This window comes from Scomber scombrus, chromosome 23 (assembly GCF_963691925.1).
Source record: "Scomber scombrus chromosome 23, fScoSco1.1, whole genome shotgun sequence".
Lineage (NCBI taxonomy): Eukaryota > Metazoa > Chordata > Actinopteri > Scombriformes > Scombridae > Scomber > Scomber scombrus.
The window spans coordinates 1,122,201-1,140,504 of record NC_084992.1 but is presented as its reverse complement, the minus strand read 5'-3'; the positions used below and the strand labels follow the sequence as shown (position 1 = coordinate 1,140,504).

Sequence of the window (18,304 nt, the reverse complement as noted above, 5' to 3'; positions counted from 1 at the left end):
GCAAATGTATTTTTCTCATTAATATTCCACATGTTCGGTTAATCAGAAGCCCCCCCCCCCCCCCCAGAAATGATAAAACACCCTCAGCATTTGTTGGTCAGCATGGTTGTAATATGATAATCATATCTTACTATTCTGTCCTGATATACTGTCCACAGCTCAGAAATAGTCAAATGTACTTTCTAAGTGTCAACAATCTTTGACTGTGAATTATTGAACATGTGATAAGATTCAACTGACTTACAAACAAAGACATCAGTAAACTAATCAAACTGTGTTATGTAACCAGAAGCAGCTGTGAGTCATAACTGTAGTCTGGTGGCAGATCTCTGGCAGAGTTATCGCCCACATCTACCATTTTATCAGTGGTTCAAAAACACCTTTTTTTTTGGGAATCCTCGAGTAGAGAAACAGTCTTGGATCTGAACAGAGTTACCGATGCTGAGGCTCCAATAGCAGACCTGATTTTGGGAATTCCAGGTCCAATGAGAGGACAGTAGCAGGTACGTTGCTCTCTAGGATCTCCAGGAGGGAAGTGCATCACTTCCTTTAGGGTCCCCACAAGGGACGTGTGTCACTTCCTTATATTGCAATCACTTTGAATTACCTTTGTGTATTTAATGTGCTATAAAAATTAAATGTCCTTGCCTTCCTTTAAGGCCCCCAGGAGCCAGGGATTTGTGGTTGGCGATATTATCAAATTTTGTCAGAGTCAGAGAGATAGAGATGGGGTCCAGCTGCAGACAACTCCTCTGGGACTCCAGCTACATGAGCAAATGGGAGGAGTTGGGCTACATCACTGTCTTTAGGGTCCCAAAAGGAATGAACTTTCATTCATGGGAGATGTAGATACCTTTCTTCATTTGAGTTCCCCAAAAGTAAGGTACATCACTTACTTTAAGGTCCCCAAGAAGAAGGAACCACACTTCTTTTGATTCATCAAGAGGACTTCCTACTATCGGTTCCCCAAGAGTTCCTTTAGGATCCCGAATGTGAAGGGATTTTTTTATATATGTATCATATATTAAATGCTGTAGCATCTATTCAATACTCCAGCAAGCCAAAAAGACACACGGTGGCGCCCTCTAGTGGTTCTGACTGTATCTACAACATTAAAGGTCCCACTTTTCAAAACTGTGTTCATAAAGTGATTTACAAACAAAACTTTAATATTGGTACAAAACAAAGAAGAAGGTAAAAAAACAAGTACATTCACTCAGTTATTACTCAGAGTTATTTCCATGTGATGCTACTTTATATTTCCACTCCACTACATTTAGTGACTTCACAGATGTAGATGATGTATTTAATCTGTGTTCACTTTGACAGATAGTGTAAAGATCTTTAACTGTAGATCAGTGTGAATGTTTAATAGCGTCACGGATAAATGGAGAAGCTAAATGATTAGTGAACATGAGGAAAAGCAACAAGGTAATAGAAACACAAACTAATAAAGGGAATTTCCCCTTTAATTATAGGGTTACAAGTTGTATTGTTAATTCAGTTATTTATATCTGTTGTGAAGTGCTTCATTTCTCTTTCCCTTGAGCTCCTCCATAACGCTGAAGTTTTTTTTTTATTGTAAAAATGAAAAAGAAAGAAAAAAAGGGGATGAATTGAGTTGTGCACCTATGAAAAACAAAGAACTTCAAACACACTTAAAGACGAGGTGTAATGATGTATAATGATTTATCTCTCTGAGTCAGTTTTGAGGCAATTTTTCAATCCACTTTATTTATAGAGCACGATTTTAACAAACACAAGGTTTCCTAAGTGCTGCACAACAAGATAAAACACAATAAATAGAAAACACAATAGAAAGATAAAAGCAATAAAATAAAATAAAATAAAATAGATAAAATAAATAAAATGCACTGCCCACCCAAAATAAAAATATGCATGTATACCAGGCGGGGAGCTCCGGTCCTCTGAAATGAGGCCAATGCGGAAGTAACTTAAAACTGCATTCTATCAAAAGGCCACCAGGGGGCGACCGTTTTGGTGTCAAAAGGACTTCCGTCTCTATACAAGTCAATGGAGAATTCACCAACTTCTCACTTGATTTCTAACCTCAGTAAACGTTTTCAAAATGTGTTTATGGTCTCAATCGCTAGTTTAAAGCCTTCTTCAATGCAGTATGATGTTCATTTGGGACATTTTGGCCTCCCTGATTTTATATGTGACGATAAAGCAGGGTATGCATTAGGGCGTGGCTACGTCTTGATTGACAGGTTGATTGGTTCACAGGTTCAGGAGGGCGCCTCATGCTCCTCCTGATGCCCATATAAGTAGAATCCATGTTTTTATATTTCCCAGCATGCACCTGAAATTTTCAAGATGGCGCTGCTCTGATCCGATACTATTGGCCTCCGAGCAGCAGTCCACAAACCAGTGGGTGACGTCACGGATGTTACGTCCATTTTATATACAGTCTATGATGTATACACATAAAATCAACACTCTACATGGTGTCAAAAGCCAAATAAAAGAGTAGGGTTTTAAGAAGCGTTTTAAAATGAGACAGTGAGGAGGCCTGTCTAATGTGCAGCGGCAATTCGTTCCAAATAAGCAAATAATCCGCAGATAAATTTATAGTTGCAGCTCAAATATAAATACATCAACGACATCATTGTGTCTAAAGATGCGTATCCTGTGTAACAAACAAACACTGAGAAGATTTGAGGAAATATTATATTTAGTAAAAAGCATGTATGTGTTTAGATCAGTTTTAAGTGCATAAAGTGGGTGAGAGGAGCCTTTGAGTGTGTGTTGGCTTTCTGCCTGGATTATGTGCGTCTTCTTCCGTGGAATTGGTGCCATGCAGTTAATAACACGCCCACTAATACTCACAGCAGGAGGATTTGAATACTGGACGGACAGAAATATGAGCAGAGCGGCAGGAGAGAGACGAACGGACGGACATGAAGCTCTGACAGGATGAACAGTGAGTTAAAACTTTCTCTACAAACGTTTGATAGATGACAGTTAATGTCTGCAGATTAACTTCCTGGATTACATGCTGCAGATTCAAGGCTGTAATGAGGTTTATAATTCAGGCTTTGGGAGGTTTTATTGGTGATTCGTGCAGACTTGTTTGCAGATTAATCAACAGTTATTTTAGTTGAATGGAAACTTCTGCACCTTTAAAACATTTGGGAATTTTACATTGCAGAAAATAAACATATAAACTGTACAGAGGACATTCAGTTAATACAATGCAAGCTTTAAAAAGTTATTCTTAAACTGACATGAGTTGTTCTGTTTGTATAATGCTGATGAAGTGAACTCGCAGACTCTGTTTAGTTGAGAAGTCCTCGAGTCAAGGACGGAAGGGAGGAAGAAGGAAGGGAGGAAGGAAGGAGGGAGGAAGGAGGGAGGAAGGGAGGGAGGAAGGGTGGAAGGAAGGAGGGAAGGAAGGGGGGAGGAAGGAAGGAAGGAAGGAAGGAGAGAAGGAAGGAAAGGAGGGAGTGAGGGAGGGATGGAGGGAGGGAGGGAGGAAGGATGGAAGGAAGGGTGGAAGGAAGGAAGGAAGGGTGGAAGGAAGGAGGGAAGGAAGGAAGGAGGTAAGGAAGGAAGTGAGGAAGGAAGGAAGGAAAGAAGGACAGAGGAAAGAAGGAAGGGAGGGAGGGAGGAAGGAAGGAAAGAAGGAGGGAGGAAGGATGGAGGGAAGGATGGAAGGAAGGAGGGAAGGAAGGAAGGAAGGAGGAAGGAAGGAAAGAAGGAGGGAGGAAGGATGGAAGGAAGGATGGAAGGAAGGGGGAAGGATGGAAGGAAGGAGGGAAGGAAGGAAGGAGGAAGGAAGGAAGGAAGGAAAGAAGGAGGGAGGGAGGGAGGGAGGGAGGGAGGGAGGGAGGGAGGAAGGAAGGATGGAAGGAAGGAAGGATGGAAGGAAGGGAGAAAGGATGGAAGGAAGGAAGGAAGGAGAGAAGGAAGGAAAGGAGGGAGGGAAGAAGGAAGGAAGGAAAGGAGGACAGAGGAAAGAAGGAAGGGAGGAAGGTAGGGGGAGGAAAGAAAGAGAGAAGGAGGGAGGGAGGACAGAAGGAAGGATTAAAACAGACGGGGTCAATTTGACCCGGGAGGACGACACAAAGGTTAATGTTGAAGCAGATTTAATGTGTTGGAGAAGTTGTTAGTTTACATTCTCCAAGTTAAAGGTGTTAAATGGCTCATTGAACCTTTTAATTGGTCTGTTTGCTGAGTCATCAGCTGCTGAACTGTGTTATTTAATCATCATCCAACTGAAACCAATAAATAAACTTTAAGAAATGTATTTAAAAATTAGGCGATTTTTCAGATAAATTGAAGGATGAGAAATTAGACTTTTCAATAAATATGTTTTATATATTGCCTTCTGCATGAATTCCCTTATTTCTCTCTTGTTGTTATTTCTATATTCAGTTTTTCATCCCAAGTTGCTCGCTTGGGGTCAAGTTATTTTCCCCCCAACAGCAGCTATATAAACTCAAAGCAGCGATGAGGTCAAAGGTCACGGCCTTCATGTGTTTGTATATTTTTGGGGAAATTTATGTGAGAAATTTCAAATAACAATGTTCACAGTCGGCTGTTGAGAGGAAGAGACTGCTTTTCTTTTTTTGACCTTCGTGTCGTCCTCCCGGGTCAAATTTACCCCCGCCTGTTTTATCTTCTTCCTTCCTTCCGTCTGTCCTCCCTCCTTCCTTATCTGTTTCTTTCCTTCCTCTCTCTTTCCTCCCTTCCTTCTGTCCTTCCTCCCACCCTCCCTCCTTATTTCCTTCCCTCGTTCTTTCCTCCCCCGTACCTTCCTCCCTTCCTTCTTTCCTCTGTCCTTCCTTCTTCCTTCCTTCCTACCTTGACTCGAGGACAACAGGAAGGTTAAAGACAGTAGAGAGACAGGAAATAATGAGGGGGGGGGGTATGCAGAGTGATATGCAGAAGGGTCTGCCGGCCGGGACTCGAACCGCTGCGTACATGGCACGTGCTCTTAACCACTCGACCACCTGCGAGCCTTGTTTGCTTTTCTTATGTCAGTTTTGTATCAACTGAAAACGATACAAGATATCATCTGATTTATTCCAGATGTTCCTCTTCTCTGTCAAAGCTTGGCGCCTACATTACCCACAATGCAACTTGACCACCAACACTTCAAAAAACCCAAATATTTCCACTCATGTGTTTGCAGGACGTTTCATAAATGTTTGTTCACTTGTTAGTGTGACGTCAACAAAGTGCAACTGTTGAATCTCTTAAACATACCTGCAGACATCAGCTGGAGGCCTGAAGCAACTAATCCTTAAAAATAACAGACGCAGTAAGTTTCTGCCTTTTAAAACATAAGAGCTGATCTGTACCAGCGATATCACACTACTATACTAATCCTCTAAAACTGTTACAACTGACAGAAAGATGATATCAGCGTTGTCTGATCTGCAGCCTCAGAGATAAATTTACTGCTCAAAGCTTGAGATGTCTCCTTCCTTCCCTCTTTCCTTCCTCCCTCCTTTCCTTCCTTCTTCCTTCGTCCTTACTCCCTTCCTCCTTCCTTCTTCCTCCCTTCCTCCCTTCCTCCCTTGGCTGGAGGAAAACAGGAGGGTTAAATATACGTGTTTGGGGTGCAGGATTCAGTCTATATGTTTACGTTTAAATGACAAAGACTTCTTGTTCGGACTGTAAAGAAATTGTTTAACTCCAGAGACGCCGTTCACACCTCGTTTCTCACCAACGCTCGACTTTGGTTTCTTTTTCAACCATCTTCAGTCAGAACGGTGTCAAACCACAAAGCTGCAGAGGAAGATTTACTGCTCAAAGTTTGCTCCTTTACAGCTCGGGGAGACAAAACTGAGATTTCTTGTTTGTTTCTCCTAAAATTCACTAGAAGCTATAAGTGAGACATGACAGCTAGCAACCGGAGCCTTATTGAGACGTCTCAAGTATCGCTCCGTTATGTCTCAAGTGTCATGTCTCACCTATTGCTCCTAGTGAATTTTAGGAGAAACAAGGAAGGGAGGAATGGAAAGAAGGAAGGGAGGAAGGAAAGGAAGTAGAGAAGAACAGAGGAAAGAAGGAAGGGAGGAAGGTAGGGGGGAGGAAAGAAAGAGAGAAGGAGGAAGGAAAGAAAGAGGGAAGGAAAGAAGGAGGGAGGGGGGGAGGGAGGAAGGAAGGGAGGAAGGAAAGGAAGGAAGGAAGGAAGGAAGGAAGGAAGGAAGGAACGTAAAACAGACGACACGAAGGTTAAACATATTCAATACTTTAACTTTACTGTATGTGAGCATGTGTGAAAGCGAATATAATGTTAGTAATAATATGATAATATTATCTTTAACATTAAAACTTACAGTGAACAGGTTTCATTTTACCTCCAGGAAAACATTTTTTTCTAATTTGCTGTTTGTCTGTTGACAAAAAAAATCAGTTAGACATGACAGCAGAATCTACAGCAGCGTTCATCAGCTCACTTAATTAGACGTTCAGGCAGTTAAACAGTCGACAGCTTTTATTCAAATTCACTCTTCAGGTTCTTTTTTCTTATCAGGTATTTGTTTAATGAAAGCAGCTTTGTCCAAACATGCTGGTCCGGTCTGTTTACATACCACACACACACACACACATACACACACACACACACACACACACCCACACCCCCCCTCCCCACACACACACACACACACACACACACCCACACACCCACACACACACACATACACACACACACACACCCACCAGTTTCTTCGTTGTGTGGTTTTGGTCTGTGATGTGTTTAGGTGCAGTCAGAGATCACACTTCAGATTGCTCCTCACCACATCTTACAAAAAGCAAAAAGGAGTGTGTAGTCGGCTCACATTTCAGATGTCTTTGAGTTTGAGGTACTTGTACTTTACCGTAGTACAGTTTGAGGTACTTGTACTTTACTGTAGTACAGTTTGAGGTACTTGTACTTTACTGTAGTATTTCCATGTGATGCTACTTTCTACATCTCAGAGGGAAATATTGAACTTTCTACTCCACTACATTTATTTGACAGCTTTAGTTACTTTTCAGATGCAGATTTGACACAATGGATAATATAACAAGCTTTATAAATACAACACATTGTTAAAGATGAAACCAAAAAGCAGTGTGTAGTCAGGCTCACATTTCAGATGTCTATGAGTTGTTAACAGCTCCACCAAATACTGATTTTCCCCTCTAAACTTCTCACATGCTTTCATTTCAATAAATGTTCAAATGATCCAATATTTCAGCAAAAATCAAAGATTAGAGAAAAAGTCCAAAAACTGAAAACACATTTGTGCATCAGAACTTAGTTTTTTCTTCTTTCCCATTAATCATCTCACCACCCCTCACATTTATCTGCTGACCCTTTGGAGGGGCCCCACCCCTAGGTTGGGAACCACTGGACTAAACTAGCTAACTCTATATAAAGTAGTCATTTATTAGATAAACAGTATGAGATAGTAACCTTATAAGGTAGTATCTCTTTTTTTATGAGAACAGTATTGGATTAAAATAAACTTTTAAAAGAAGTTAAGTGAGAACACTACGCATGTATAAACACAGACGCATGTCAGTTTGATCGTCACCCATCAGGAACCAAAGCACAGAGTTTGGAGCTGAAGCTGATGAGCTCCTGTCGTCTTCCCGGGTCAAATTGACCCCATCTCTTTTGACTGTTCCTTCTTTCCTTCCTTCCTCCCTCTTTCTTTAATTTTTCCTTCGTTCTTCCCCTCCTTCCCTCTTTCTTTGCTCCCTCCTCCTTCCTTCCTTCCTCCTTTCCTTCCACCCTTGCTTCTCTCCTTACTTCCTTCCTCTTTTCCTCCCACCCTCCTTACTCCGTTCCTTCCTTCCTTCCTCTTTTCCTCATCCCTCCTTACTCCTTTCCTTCCTTCCTTCCTTCTTTCCTTCCTTCCTTCTCTCCTTCCTCCCTTCCTCTTTTCCTCCCTCCCTCCTTACTCCTTTCCTTCCTTCCTTCCTTCCTTCCTTCCTACCTTCTCTCCTTCCTCTTTTCCTCCATCCCTCCTTACTCCTTTCCTTCCTTCCTTCCATCCTTCCTTCTTTCCTCCCTTCCTCCTGTCCTTTCTTGACCTGAGGCCAACAGGAGGGTTAAACTGGTTAACATCACCTTTATGTAACGTCAACGAGGTCAAATCTGATTACATGAAACCAATAAAAGGCTGCGGACCCTGCTGTCCTGGGTCATGTGTTTATATTTGATATTTGTATGTATGAGTGTATTTAAACATGTGCAGTACAACTATTCTGTATCTAAGTGCTTGTTTGTGTTTTGTGTTGTGTTTAGTGCGCCTGCCAACTCCTCCCGTCGCCCTCGGCAACAACACCTCATTGACAGTGGAGCTGCTGGTGGCGTGTGTCCACAACGATGATGCGTTCAAGTACCGCGCCTACACCATCACCTACCTGCTGCTGTTTCCTGTGGCGTTCCTCTGCAACGTGGGAGCGTTGGTGGTCTTCTTCATGCAGAGCAGCCGCAGGTCAGCAAATACACAAACATCTATCGCTATCTCTGCGTTGACCTCCGATCATTCTGCTGTCTTTAACCTTTGTGTCGTCCTCCCGGGTCAAATTGACCCTGTCTATTTTGACTGTTCCTTCTTTCCTTCCCTCCTTCCTTCCCTCCTTCCTTCCTTTACTTCCGGGTCAAATTGACCCTGTCTATTTTGACTGTTCCTTCTTTCCTTCCCTCCTTCCTTCCCTCCTTCCTTCCTTTACTTCCTCCCTTCCTACCTTCCTCCCTCCCTTCCTTCCTCCCTCCTTTTCTTCCTTCCTTCCTTCATTCCCTCCTTCCTTCCTCCCTCCCTCCTTTATTTCCTTCCTTCCTTCCCTCCTTCCTTCCCTCCTTCCTTCCCTTCCTTCCTTCCTCCCTCCTTTCCTTCCTTCTTCCTTCCTTCCTTCCATCTTTCCTTTCTTCCTTCCATCCATCCTTCCATCCTTCCTCCATTCCTTCTTTCCTTTCCTCCCTTTCTTCCTTCCTCCCTCCTTTTCTTCCTTCCTACCTTCCTTCCTTCCTGGTATTGGTGTCAGTTGCTAACCTAGTCAGGTTAGCAACTGACACCAATACCAGTTGATAAAAACACATTTCACTGTATTTTGCACAAGTAGCATAACAACAAGTCCAATTGCTAATAAACAGGAAATTACAACAACTCTCACATTGTTGATGCAGCCGTCTTGGATTTTAGGTCGGTACTGATGAGGTTCGTCCAACTTTTGGAGTCGGAGATCAGGGGGCGTTCAAGTTGAAATTACTGGCTGGGAACTCGGAAATCCGGACTTCTAATTACAACTGGAACGGACCAATAAACCTACAAATCATCATTAAAATCCCAAATCATGGAGGATAAATTGTAGTTTCTAACCGCGCTTTTCCACTACACAGTTCCAGCACGACTCGACTCAACTCGTTTTTTTTTTTGCGTCTCCATCAGGGATAGTACCTGGTACCTGGTACTTTTTTAGTATCTTTCTCTGCCGAGGTTCCAAGCGAGCCGAGCCGATACTAAATGTGACGTCAACAGACTGCCGGCCGCTGATTGGTCAGAGAGTCGCTGGAAGAGTCATGAGCCGTCCCACACAAGAATCAAACCCGGCATTTTTAAATACCAACAACAGCGTTACAGCAATTCGTTTCTCTTCTCTTGCTTTGTGTGAGACAGAAAGCCTCATATAGCAGCAAGTACACCATCGCCTCCATGTCCTCCATTGTTTATGTGTTTTGTGTCACGTATAAAACAAAGTCACGGCAGTTTCGTGGAGCCGTGCTATTACGACCCCGCCCACGTTGAGTAGGTACTTTTTTGTAATGGAAAAGGTTCCTGGAACCGTACCGAGCCAAGTCAAGCCGAGTAGTGCTAGAATGTATAGTGGAAAAGCGCCATTATTAAAGGGCCTGGTTGACGAAATGGTTCATGAATAAACTATGAACAGCAGAGTCTGTAGACGTAGAACTACAGAACGTGTGAATAAAAGGGCTCAAAAAGTCTGTGAGCTTTCATGCACTTGATGATTTGACAGTTGTGTCGTCCAAAGGCCTCGCAGACTCAACAGGAACCTTCCTCAAAGCCAATGAGTCCGTCAGTGTGAACGTTCGGCCACAGACACAAAGCAGAGTCCCTGATTCGTTGAGCTGGTCGCAGCATTGTTACATAAACAGACTGCTCACAGTGACACTGTTAACTTCTCCGTCTGCTGCTTTGTTTGTGAGCCTGTGGTTCATTTGCTTATCACGCTGCATAGAAATCATGTACACAGCTTGATGAATAAGCAGCTGTCTTCTGTTCTGTACAAACACTGTATCATCATCACATGATGGAAACTGAGATACGACTCACAGCACGTCCACTGTCCATGTGTCAGAGTGCTGTCTTAGTAAGGAGACAATAATGATGATCGGCACCCTTTTATTTGATTGTTTACGTGCATAACAAAACCCTGAGTATGAATGACATCAAACTAAAAGAAGCATCATATTTCCATCGTGTTTTCCATTGTTGACGCTGTTTTAATGACGTCGTCTCATTGTGTTTCTTCTTCTGTGGAGGGTTAGTCATCGTTAGACACGTTTAGCAGGTGAACGACACCTCTGAGTGCTGTTGGTTTAAAACGTCAGTATTTATTGATCTAAACTTGAATAGAGAGTTTGTCTGGATCTTGTAGAAAGTTGAGACCAATGCACAAAATAAGAATGATAAAAATGTTGAAAATAAATAAATAAATAATACATAAAGATCAGAGAGAATAAGAAAAAAGTGTATAAAAAACTAAGTTAAAATAGTTTGAAAGGACAAAACAAAAGTTAAAATTAAATAAAAGAGAAGTGTAAAATTTTATAAAAGCAAACTGGGTAAAACTGGGTTAAAAAGAGATTAAAAGATAAAATAAAGATATGAATAAAATCGATAGGAAGGTAAAACTTATAGAATGAAAATAATAATAAATATAATAATATAAAATAAAGTAGAACAACAAAAAGAATAAAAATAGAATAAAAAGACGTTAGATCATAAGTCTACATTAAAATCACTCAATTAAAAATGCATTAAAATATTATGAGAAACCATCGAATGAAAGATGTAAAGCAGCAGACCTTCAGCTGTAAACAGATCTAAACAGTTTCATCACACAGTCTATTATAGAGTCAGTTTGCACGGTCAGGTGTATAAAAACAAAATATCTGATCATAAAACCTGCAACAAAGACAGATGCCGAAACTGTTCAGGTGATCATAAACCGGATCATGTTCATACTCAGATATGAATAACAAACTTTTATATCAGGTGAATAAAACACTAATAAAACTATAACAGAGACGATTGTGTGTGTCAACGTGCTGCAGGACGAACTACGTTGCAGAAAGACAAAAGACAAACTAGATCATGAGTGAATTAAACTAAAATATCAGAAACTCAGAAACTATCATAACATAAACAACTGAATGTGAGCTCAGTGTCAGGTAACTGCTGATATTTGCATGTCAGTGCAGGTGCAGGTTTCTATCTGATCTGAACAATAAAGGGTTTGAATATTGCTATAAAGTCTCTGCTGTGAAAAAGGGGAACCTGTAAATACTCTGTCACCTGTTTGATCCGTTGAGCTTCGTTTCTTTGCTCTTAAGGATTAAAACAAAGCTTTAATGATCAGTAATGTTTCTCTGGCTGTAATTATTCCTCCTGTACGTTCGTGCAGTTTAAAGATCTTTTGATAGTCAGTGTGAGCAGGAGGAAAACCTGTTTAATGTTCATACTGACACCTACCTGATGCTTTAAGACAGAGGTGAAGAATTGTGAACATTGTCCTTTAAGTGAATCTTTCACTAACCTGCAGGATTCAGACGTGAAGCAGTCTGAGTTATTAATATCAAGAGATATCTGACACATTTACTGAGTAGGAAAGTACATGGAGTAGTAGTTAGTAGTAGTAGTAGTAGTACTTAGTAGTAGTAGTAATAGAAGTAATGGTAGTTGTAACAGTAGTAGAAGTAGTAATTTTTGTAGTAGTAGTAGTACTAGTAGCAGTAGCAGTAGTAGTAGTAGTAGTAGTACTTTTTGTAGTAGTAGTAGTAGCAGTTGTTACAGTAGTTGTAGTAGACTAAGAACTTTTTGTAGTAGTACTAGTAAAAGTAGTAGTAGTAGTAGTAGTAGCAGTCTTTTTAGCATCAGATTCCCTCTTAATGTTTCCTGTTGAGCTGTGGTGGAAGTATAGTAGCACAAAGACTTTGACTGAAGCTTCATATTATCAACTTTTAAAGGACTGAGGTTTAAGTCCTCCATCACTGTCTGACTCTCGTCCTGTTTCAGGAACTCCGCCTCCTGCGTGGTCATGATGAACCTCGCCCTATCAGACGGCAGCTTCGCCCTCACTCTCTCCGCTGCGATTGGCTTATTACTTCAGGGACGGAGTCTGGGACTTCCCTGATTGGCTGTGCCGCTTGTGTGTCTACGGCTTCTACGTCAACCTGTACACGAGGTAACACACGCACACACACACACACAAACACACACACACACACGCGCACACACACGCACACACACACACACACACAGTAACACACACACACGCACACACACACGCACACACAGAGTAACACACACACATATACACACACACAGTAACACACACACTGTAACACACACACATATACACACACACAGTAACACACACACTGTAACACACACACACACCACTGATTGAATGTTGACTAACGTGAACTCTTCCTCCCTCAGCATCCTCTTCCTCACTCTACTGAGCATGCTCCGTTGGCTCGCTGTGGCCCGGCCCCTACGTCACATCACCGTGGCAACGCCAACTCGAACCCTATTGGTCTGTCTGGGAGTCTGGCTGTTTGTGGGCGTGGCCTCGGCCCCCTTCCTGTCCAATGGGGTGACAAACAGGTGAGTCACTGAAACCCATAGACTGTATATAAGAAATGGACGTAACATTCGTGACGTCACCCATTGGTTTGTGGACTGCTGCTCGGAGGCCAATAGTATCGGATCTGAGCAGCACCATCTTGAAAATTTCGGGTGCATGCTGGGAAAAATAAAAACAGGGATTCTACTTATATGGGCATCAGGAGGATCATGAGGCGCCCTCCTGAACCTGTGAACCAATCAACCTGTCAATCACGACGTAGCCACGCCCTAATGCACCCTGCTTTATCGTCACATATAAAATCAGGGAGGCCAAAATGTCCCAAATGAACATCATACTGCATTGAAGAAGGCTTTAAACTAGCGATTGAGACCATAAACACATTTTGAAAACGTTTACTGAGGTTATAAATCAAGTGAGAAGTTGGTGAATTCTCCATTGACTTGTATAGAGACGGAAGTCCTTTTGACACCAAAACGGTCGCCCCCTGGTGGCCTTTTGATAGAATGCAGTTTTAAGTTACTTCCGCGTTGGCCTCATTTCAGAGGACCAGAACTCCCCGCCTGGTACGAACGAGGACAACAAGTCAAAGTTAAGCAGAATGAAGTATAAGGTCCAGCAAAACTAAAATGTAATGTCTCCATATGAAGACGCAGGAGGTTAACTTAAAAAAAAGAATGTTAGAACTAAATTAAGTCATACATTGTTTTTAATTTAACCCTCCTGTTGTCCTCGAGTCAAGGAAGGAAGGGAGGAAGAAGGAAGGATGGAAGGGAGGAAGGAAGAAGGAAGGAAAGTAGGGAAGAAGGATGGAGGGAAGGAAGGAAGGAAGGAAGGAAGGGAGGAAGGAAAGGAAGGAAGGAAGGACGGAGGAAAGAAGGAAGGTGGGAGGGAGGGAGAAAGGAAAAGAGGAAGGAAGGAAAGAAGGACAGAGGAAAGATGCAAGGGAGGAAGAAGGAAGGAAAGTAGGGAGGGAGGGAGGAAGGAAGGGAAGAAGAAAGAAGGAAGGAAAGTAGGGAAGAAGGAAGGAGGGAAGGAAGGAAAGGAAGGAGGAAGGAAGCAACGATGGAAGAAAGAAGGAAGGAGGGAGGGAGGGAGGGAGAAAGGAAAAGAGGAAGGAAGGAAAGAACGACAGAGGAAAGAAGGAAGGGAGGAAGGTAGGGGAGAACAAAGAAAGAGAGAGGGAGGAAGGGGGAAGGAAAGGAAGGAAGGAAAGAAGGACAAAAGGAAGGAAGAAAGGGGGATGGAGGAAGGAAAGAAGGAAGGAAGGAAAGAAAGAGAGAAGGAGGGAGGAAGGACAGACACAAGGAAGGAAGAGAGGAAAGAAGAAACAGTCAAAACAGACGGGGTCAATTTGACCCGGGAGGACGACATGAAGGTTAAATAATTACAGTCAGTTCTGTATCGTGGAAACTATGCAGTTAAAGGATTATACTGGAAAGTTTACAGTTCATTTCTGGGAAAATGAACGTACTGTATTAGTCACAGTCACTGCAGCCCAGTTAATATTCAATATAAATGAACTGAGCGGCTGTCAGCCTAAACACTGAAGGAGGTTTTTGGAAAATTGAAGCTGCTCGGTGATTAATGGAGAAATCATTCTGTATAATCCAGCTCATCACTGCCGTCACGATGTGAGGTCTTTAACTGTAAACAATGGAAAAGGTTAGAAAAGTTTCTCTGAGGGGAGAAATGTGTGATTTTACTGATGAAGGCAAAAATCATAAAATAAACACAAGAAGAAGAAGAACAGTGGACTCACACAGCAACACATCAGTGTTTCATGTTTAGAGGAGTGTTGTTGATCTCATAACTAGAGTCAGTTTGTGTATTTAAAGAAGTGAAGGATTGTATCTGCTGCTCACAGTTACTGTAAGGACTGAGACGTTTGCTCTGTATGGGACCTAAAAGGTTTAACCCTCCTGTTGTCCTAGAGTCAAGGAAGGAAGGGAGGAAGAAAGAAGGAAGGGAGTGAGGAAGGAAGGATGGAAGGGAGAAAGGGGCATGGAGGAAGGGAGGAAGGAAGGAAAGAAGGAAAGAAGGACAGAAGAAAGAAGGAAGGGAGGAATGTTGGGGGGAGGAAAGAAAGAGAGAAGGATGGAAGGAAAGAAGGAGGGAGGGAGGGAGGAAGGACGGAAGGAAGGAAGGGAGAAGAAAGAAGGAAGGGTGTGAGGAAGGAAGGATGGAAGGAGAAAGTAAGGAAGGAAAGGAGGAAGAAGGAAGAAAGGAACGAGGAAGGAAGGAAGGGAGTAAGGAAGAAGGAAGAAGGAAGAAGGAAGGAAAGGAGGCAGGGAGGAAGGAAGAAGGAAGGAAAGGAAGGAGGGAAGGAAGGAAGGAAAGGAAGGAGGAAGGAAGGGAGGAAAGGAAAGAAGGAAGAGAGGAAGGTTGAGGGGAGGAAAGAAAGAGAGAATGAGGAAGGAAAGAAGGAGGGAGGGAGGGAGGAAGGACTAGGGTTAGGGTTGGGGCTAGGGTTGGGGTTGGGGCTAGGGTTAGGGCTAGGGTTAGGGTTGGGGTTAGGGTTGGGGTTAGGGTTAGGGGTTGGGGCTAGGGTTGGGGTTAGGGTTAGGGTTAGGGTTGGGGCTAGGGTTGGGGTTAGGGTTGGGGCTAGGGTTAGGGTTGGGGCTAGGGTTAGGGTTGGGGTTAGGGTTAGGGCTAGGGTTAGAGTTGGGGCTAGGGTTAGGGTTGGGGCTAGGGTTAGGTTGGGGCTAGGGTTAGGGCTAGGGTTAGAGTTGGGGCTAAGGTTAGGGTTGGGGCTAGGGTTAGGGTTGGGGTTAGGGGTTAGGGTTGGGCTAGGGTTGGGGTTGGGGTTAGGGTTGGGGTTAGGGTTAGGGTTGGGGCTAGGGTTGGGGGTTAGGGCTAGGGTTAGAGTTGGGGCTAGGGTTAGGGTTGGGGCTAGGGTTAGGGTTGGGTTAGGGGTGGGGTTAGGGTTGGGGTTAGGGTTGGGGTTGGGGTTAGGGTTGGGGTTAGGGTTAGGGTTGGGGCTAGGGTTAGGGGTTGGGGTTAGGGTTAGGGTTGGGGTTAGGGTTGGGGTTGGGGTTGGGGTTAGGGTTGGGGCTAGGGTTAGGGTTGGGTCTAGGGTTAGGGTTGGGGTTGGGGTTTAGGCCTTTGATAGTAATAAAAACTGTAGCCTTTACACTGGTTAACCTTTGTGTCGTCTTCCGTGGTCAAATTGACCCCGTCTGTTTTGACTGTTCCTTCTTTCCTCCCTTTCTTCCTTTCTTCTGTCCTTCCTTCCTTCCTCCTTCTTCTTTCCTTCCCTCCTTCTTTCCTTCCTTCCTTTCCTTCCTCCCTCCCTCCTTCTCTCTTTCCTTCCTCCCCCTACCTTCGTCCCTTCCTTCTTTCCTCTGTCCTTCTTTCCTCCGTCTTTCCTTCTTTCCTTTCCTCCCTTCCTTCATCCCTCCTTTCCTTCCTTCCTTCCTTCCTTCCTTTTCTCCCTCTTTTCCTTCCTTTTTCCTTTCTTCCCTTCCTTCCTCCCTCCTTTCCTTCCTTCCCTCCTTCTTTCCTCCCTCCTTTCCTTCCTTCCTTCCTTCTTTCCTTCCTTTCCTTCCTTCCTCCCTCCCTCCTTCCTTCTTTCTTTCCTCCCCCTACCTTCGTCCCTTCTTCTTTCCTCTGCCCTTCTTTCCTCCCTTCTTCTTTTCCTTTCTCCCTCCCTCCTTTCCTTTCCTCCCTTTCCTTCATCCCTCCTTTCCTTCCTCCCTCCTTCTCTCTTTCTTTCCTCCCCTACCTTCGTCCCTTCCTTCTTTCCTCTGTCCTTCTTTCCTCCCTCCTTCCTTCCTTCTTTCATTCTTTCCTTTCCTCCCCTCCTTCCTCCCTTCCCTCCTTCTTTCCTCCCTCCTTTCCTCCCTTCCTTCCTCCCTCCTTTCCTTTCTTCCCTCCTTCCTCCTCCTTTCTTTCCTTCCTTCTTCTTTCCCCCCTCCTTTCCTTCCTTCCCTCCTTCTTTCCTCCCTCTTTTCCTTCCTTCTTCCTTCCTCCCTTCCTTCCTTTCTTCCTTCCTTCCTTGACTCGAGGACAACAGGAGGGTTAAAAGAAGTATTTATTTAACTTCTTTCCTCCCCCTACCTTCGTCCCTTCTTCTTTCCTCTGCCCTTCTTTCCTCCCTTCTTCTTTTCCTTTCTCCCTCCCTCCTTCCTTCCTTCTTTCCTTCCTCCCTTCCTTCATCCCTCCTTTCCTTCCTCCTCCTTCTCTCTTTCTTCCTCCCCTACCTTCGTCCCTTCCTTCTTTCCTCTGTCCTTCTTTCCTCCCTCCTTCCTTCCTTCTTTCATTCTTTCCTTTCCTCCCCTCCTTCCTCCCTCCTTTCCTTCCTTCCCTCCTTCTTTCCTCCCTCCTTTCCTCCCTTCCTTCCTCCCTCCTTTCCTTTCTTCCCTCCTTCCTCCCTCCTTTCTTTCCTTCCTTCCTTCTTTCCCAACTCCTTTCCTCCCTCCTTTCCTTCCTTCCCTCCTTCTTTCCTCCCTCTTTTCCTTCCTTCTTCCTTCCTCCCTTCCTTCCTTCCTTCCTTCCTTCCTTGACTCGAGGACAACAGGAGGGTTTAAAGAAGTATTTATTTAACATGATGTTTACAGTGATGAGTGATTTAATTGTCCCTCGAGGGTATTTTAAGTTCAGTCTGCAAACACAAATTCAAACTGACATCAGTAATAGTTCTACGATGCGTTAATTAATGCGTGTGTTTGTGTTGCTGTTGACAGAGACGGGTCTCCTCGCTGCTTCGAGCCGTCTAGCCCCTCCTCTTGGGGGCGTGTCCTCATCTTAAACTACATTGCGTTGGTTCTCGGCTTCCTCCTCCCCTTCCTCACCATCATCTTCTGCTACAGCCGGATCGTGCGGCACCTGACGACCAGCACCGGCCCCAACGGCAGCAACCTGGCCAGCAACGGCTCGCCGACTCAACAGACGCCGCTCGGTACACCTGGTCACCATGGTGACGGTGACCTTCTTGCTCTGCTTTCTACCCTATCATGTGATTCGCTCGCTACACCTGCACGCTGTGTGCAGCCGCTGGGGTTGTGGTGTCACGGTGGCGCTGCAGCGGGTAGTGGTGGTGACGCTGTGCTTGGCGGCGTCCACAGCATGGTCAACCCGCTGCTGTACTACTACTCCACCAGGTCGTTCAGGACAATATGAGGGACGTTCAATCCTCGCTGCTAGGCAGTAAAAGGGGGTCCTTCAGGTCGGGAATGCCCATGTCGAGGAGGAGGGACACAAGCTGAGAGATAAACTACTGCTGGGACAGAAAAAACTTTATCTCCTAAAATGTTCTGCTTCACCTGGATGGAAAACGCCACGACATCCAGGACCTTCAAAAACACGTGGCAGCAGAATGACTTTATTTATTTTTTTAATCAAAATATATATTTTTAGCATTCTTATAAAGAATTAAAGTGTCACTGTTCATAACATTTAAGGAAAAAATGTATGTTGACAGCATGAGACTGACATTACTGAT

The 18,304-nt window shown here is 43.9% G+C and overlaps 1 protein-coding gene across 1 annotated transcript in view; it reads left to right on the top strand.

The window, feature by feature from the left end:
- The window catches only part of LOC134006266 (cysteinyl leukotriene receptor 2-like), an 18,645-nt gene extending 577 nt beyond the window's left edge, over positions 1-18,068 (top strand). Inside the window, 8 exon segments of the mRNA XM_062445353.1 lie at positions 8,273-8,465; positions 12,288-12,354; positions 12,356-12,456; positions 12,714-12,881; positions 17,547-17,736; positions 17,738-17,921; positions 17,924-17,971; positions 17,974-18,068. Coding sequence (XP_062301337.1) covers positions 8,273-8,465; positions 12,288-12,354; positions 12,356-12,456; positions 12,714-12,881; positions 17,547-17,736; positions 17,738-17,921; positions 17,924-17,971; positions 17,974-18,068 — 1,046 coding nt within the window.
- Positions 18,069-18,304: the final 236 nt, after the last annotated feature.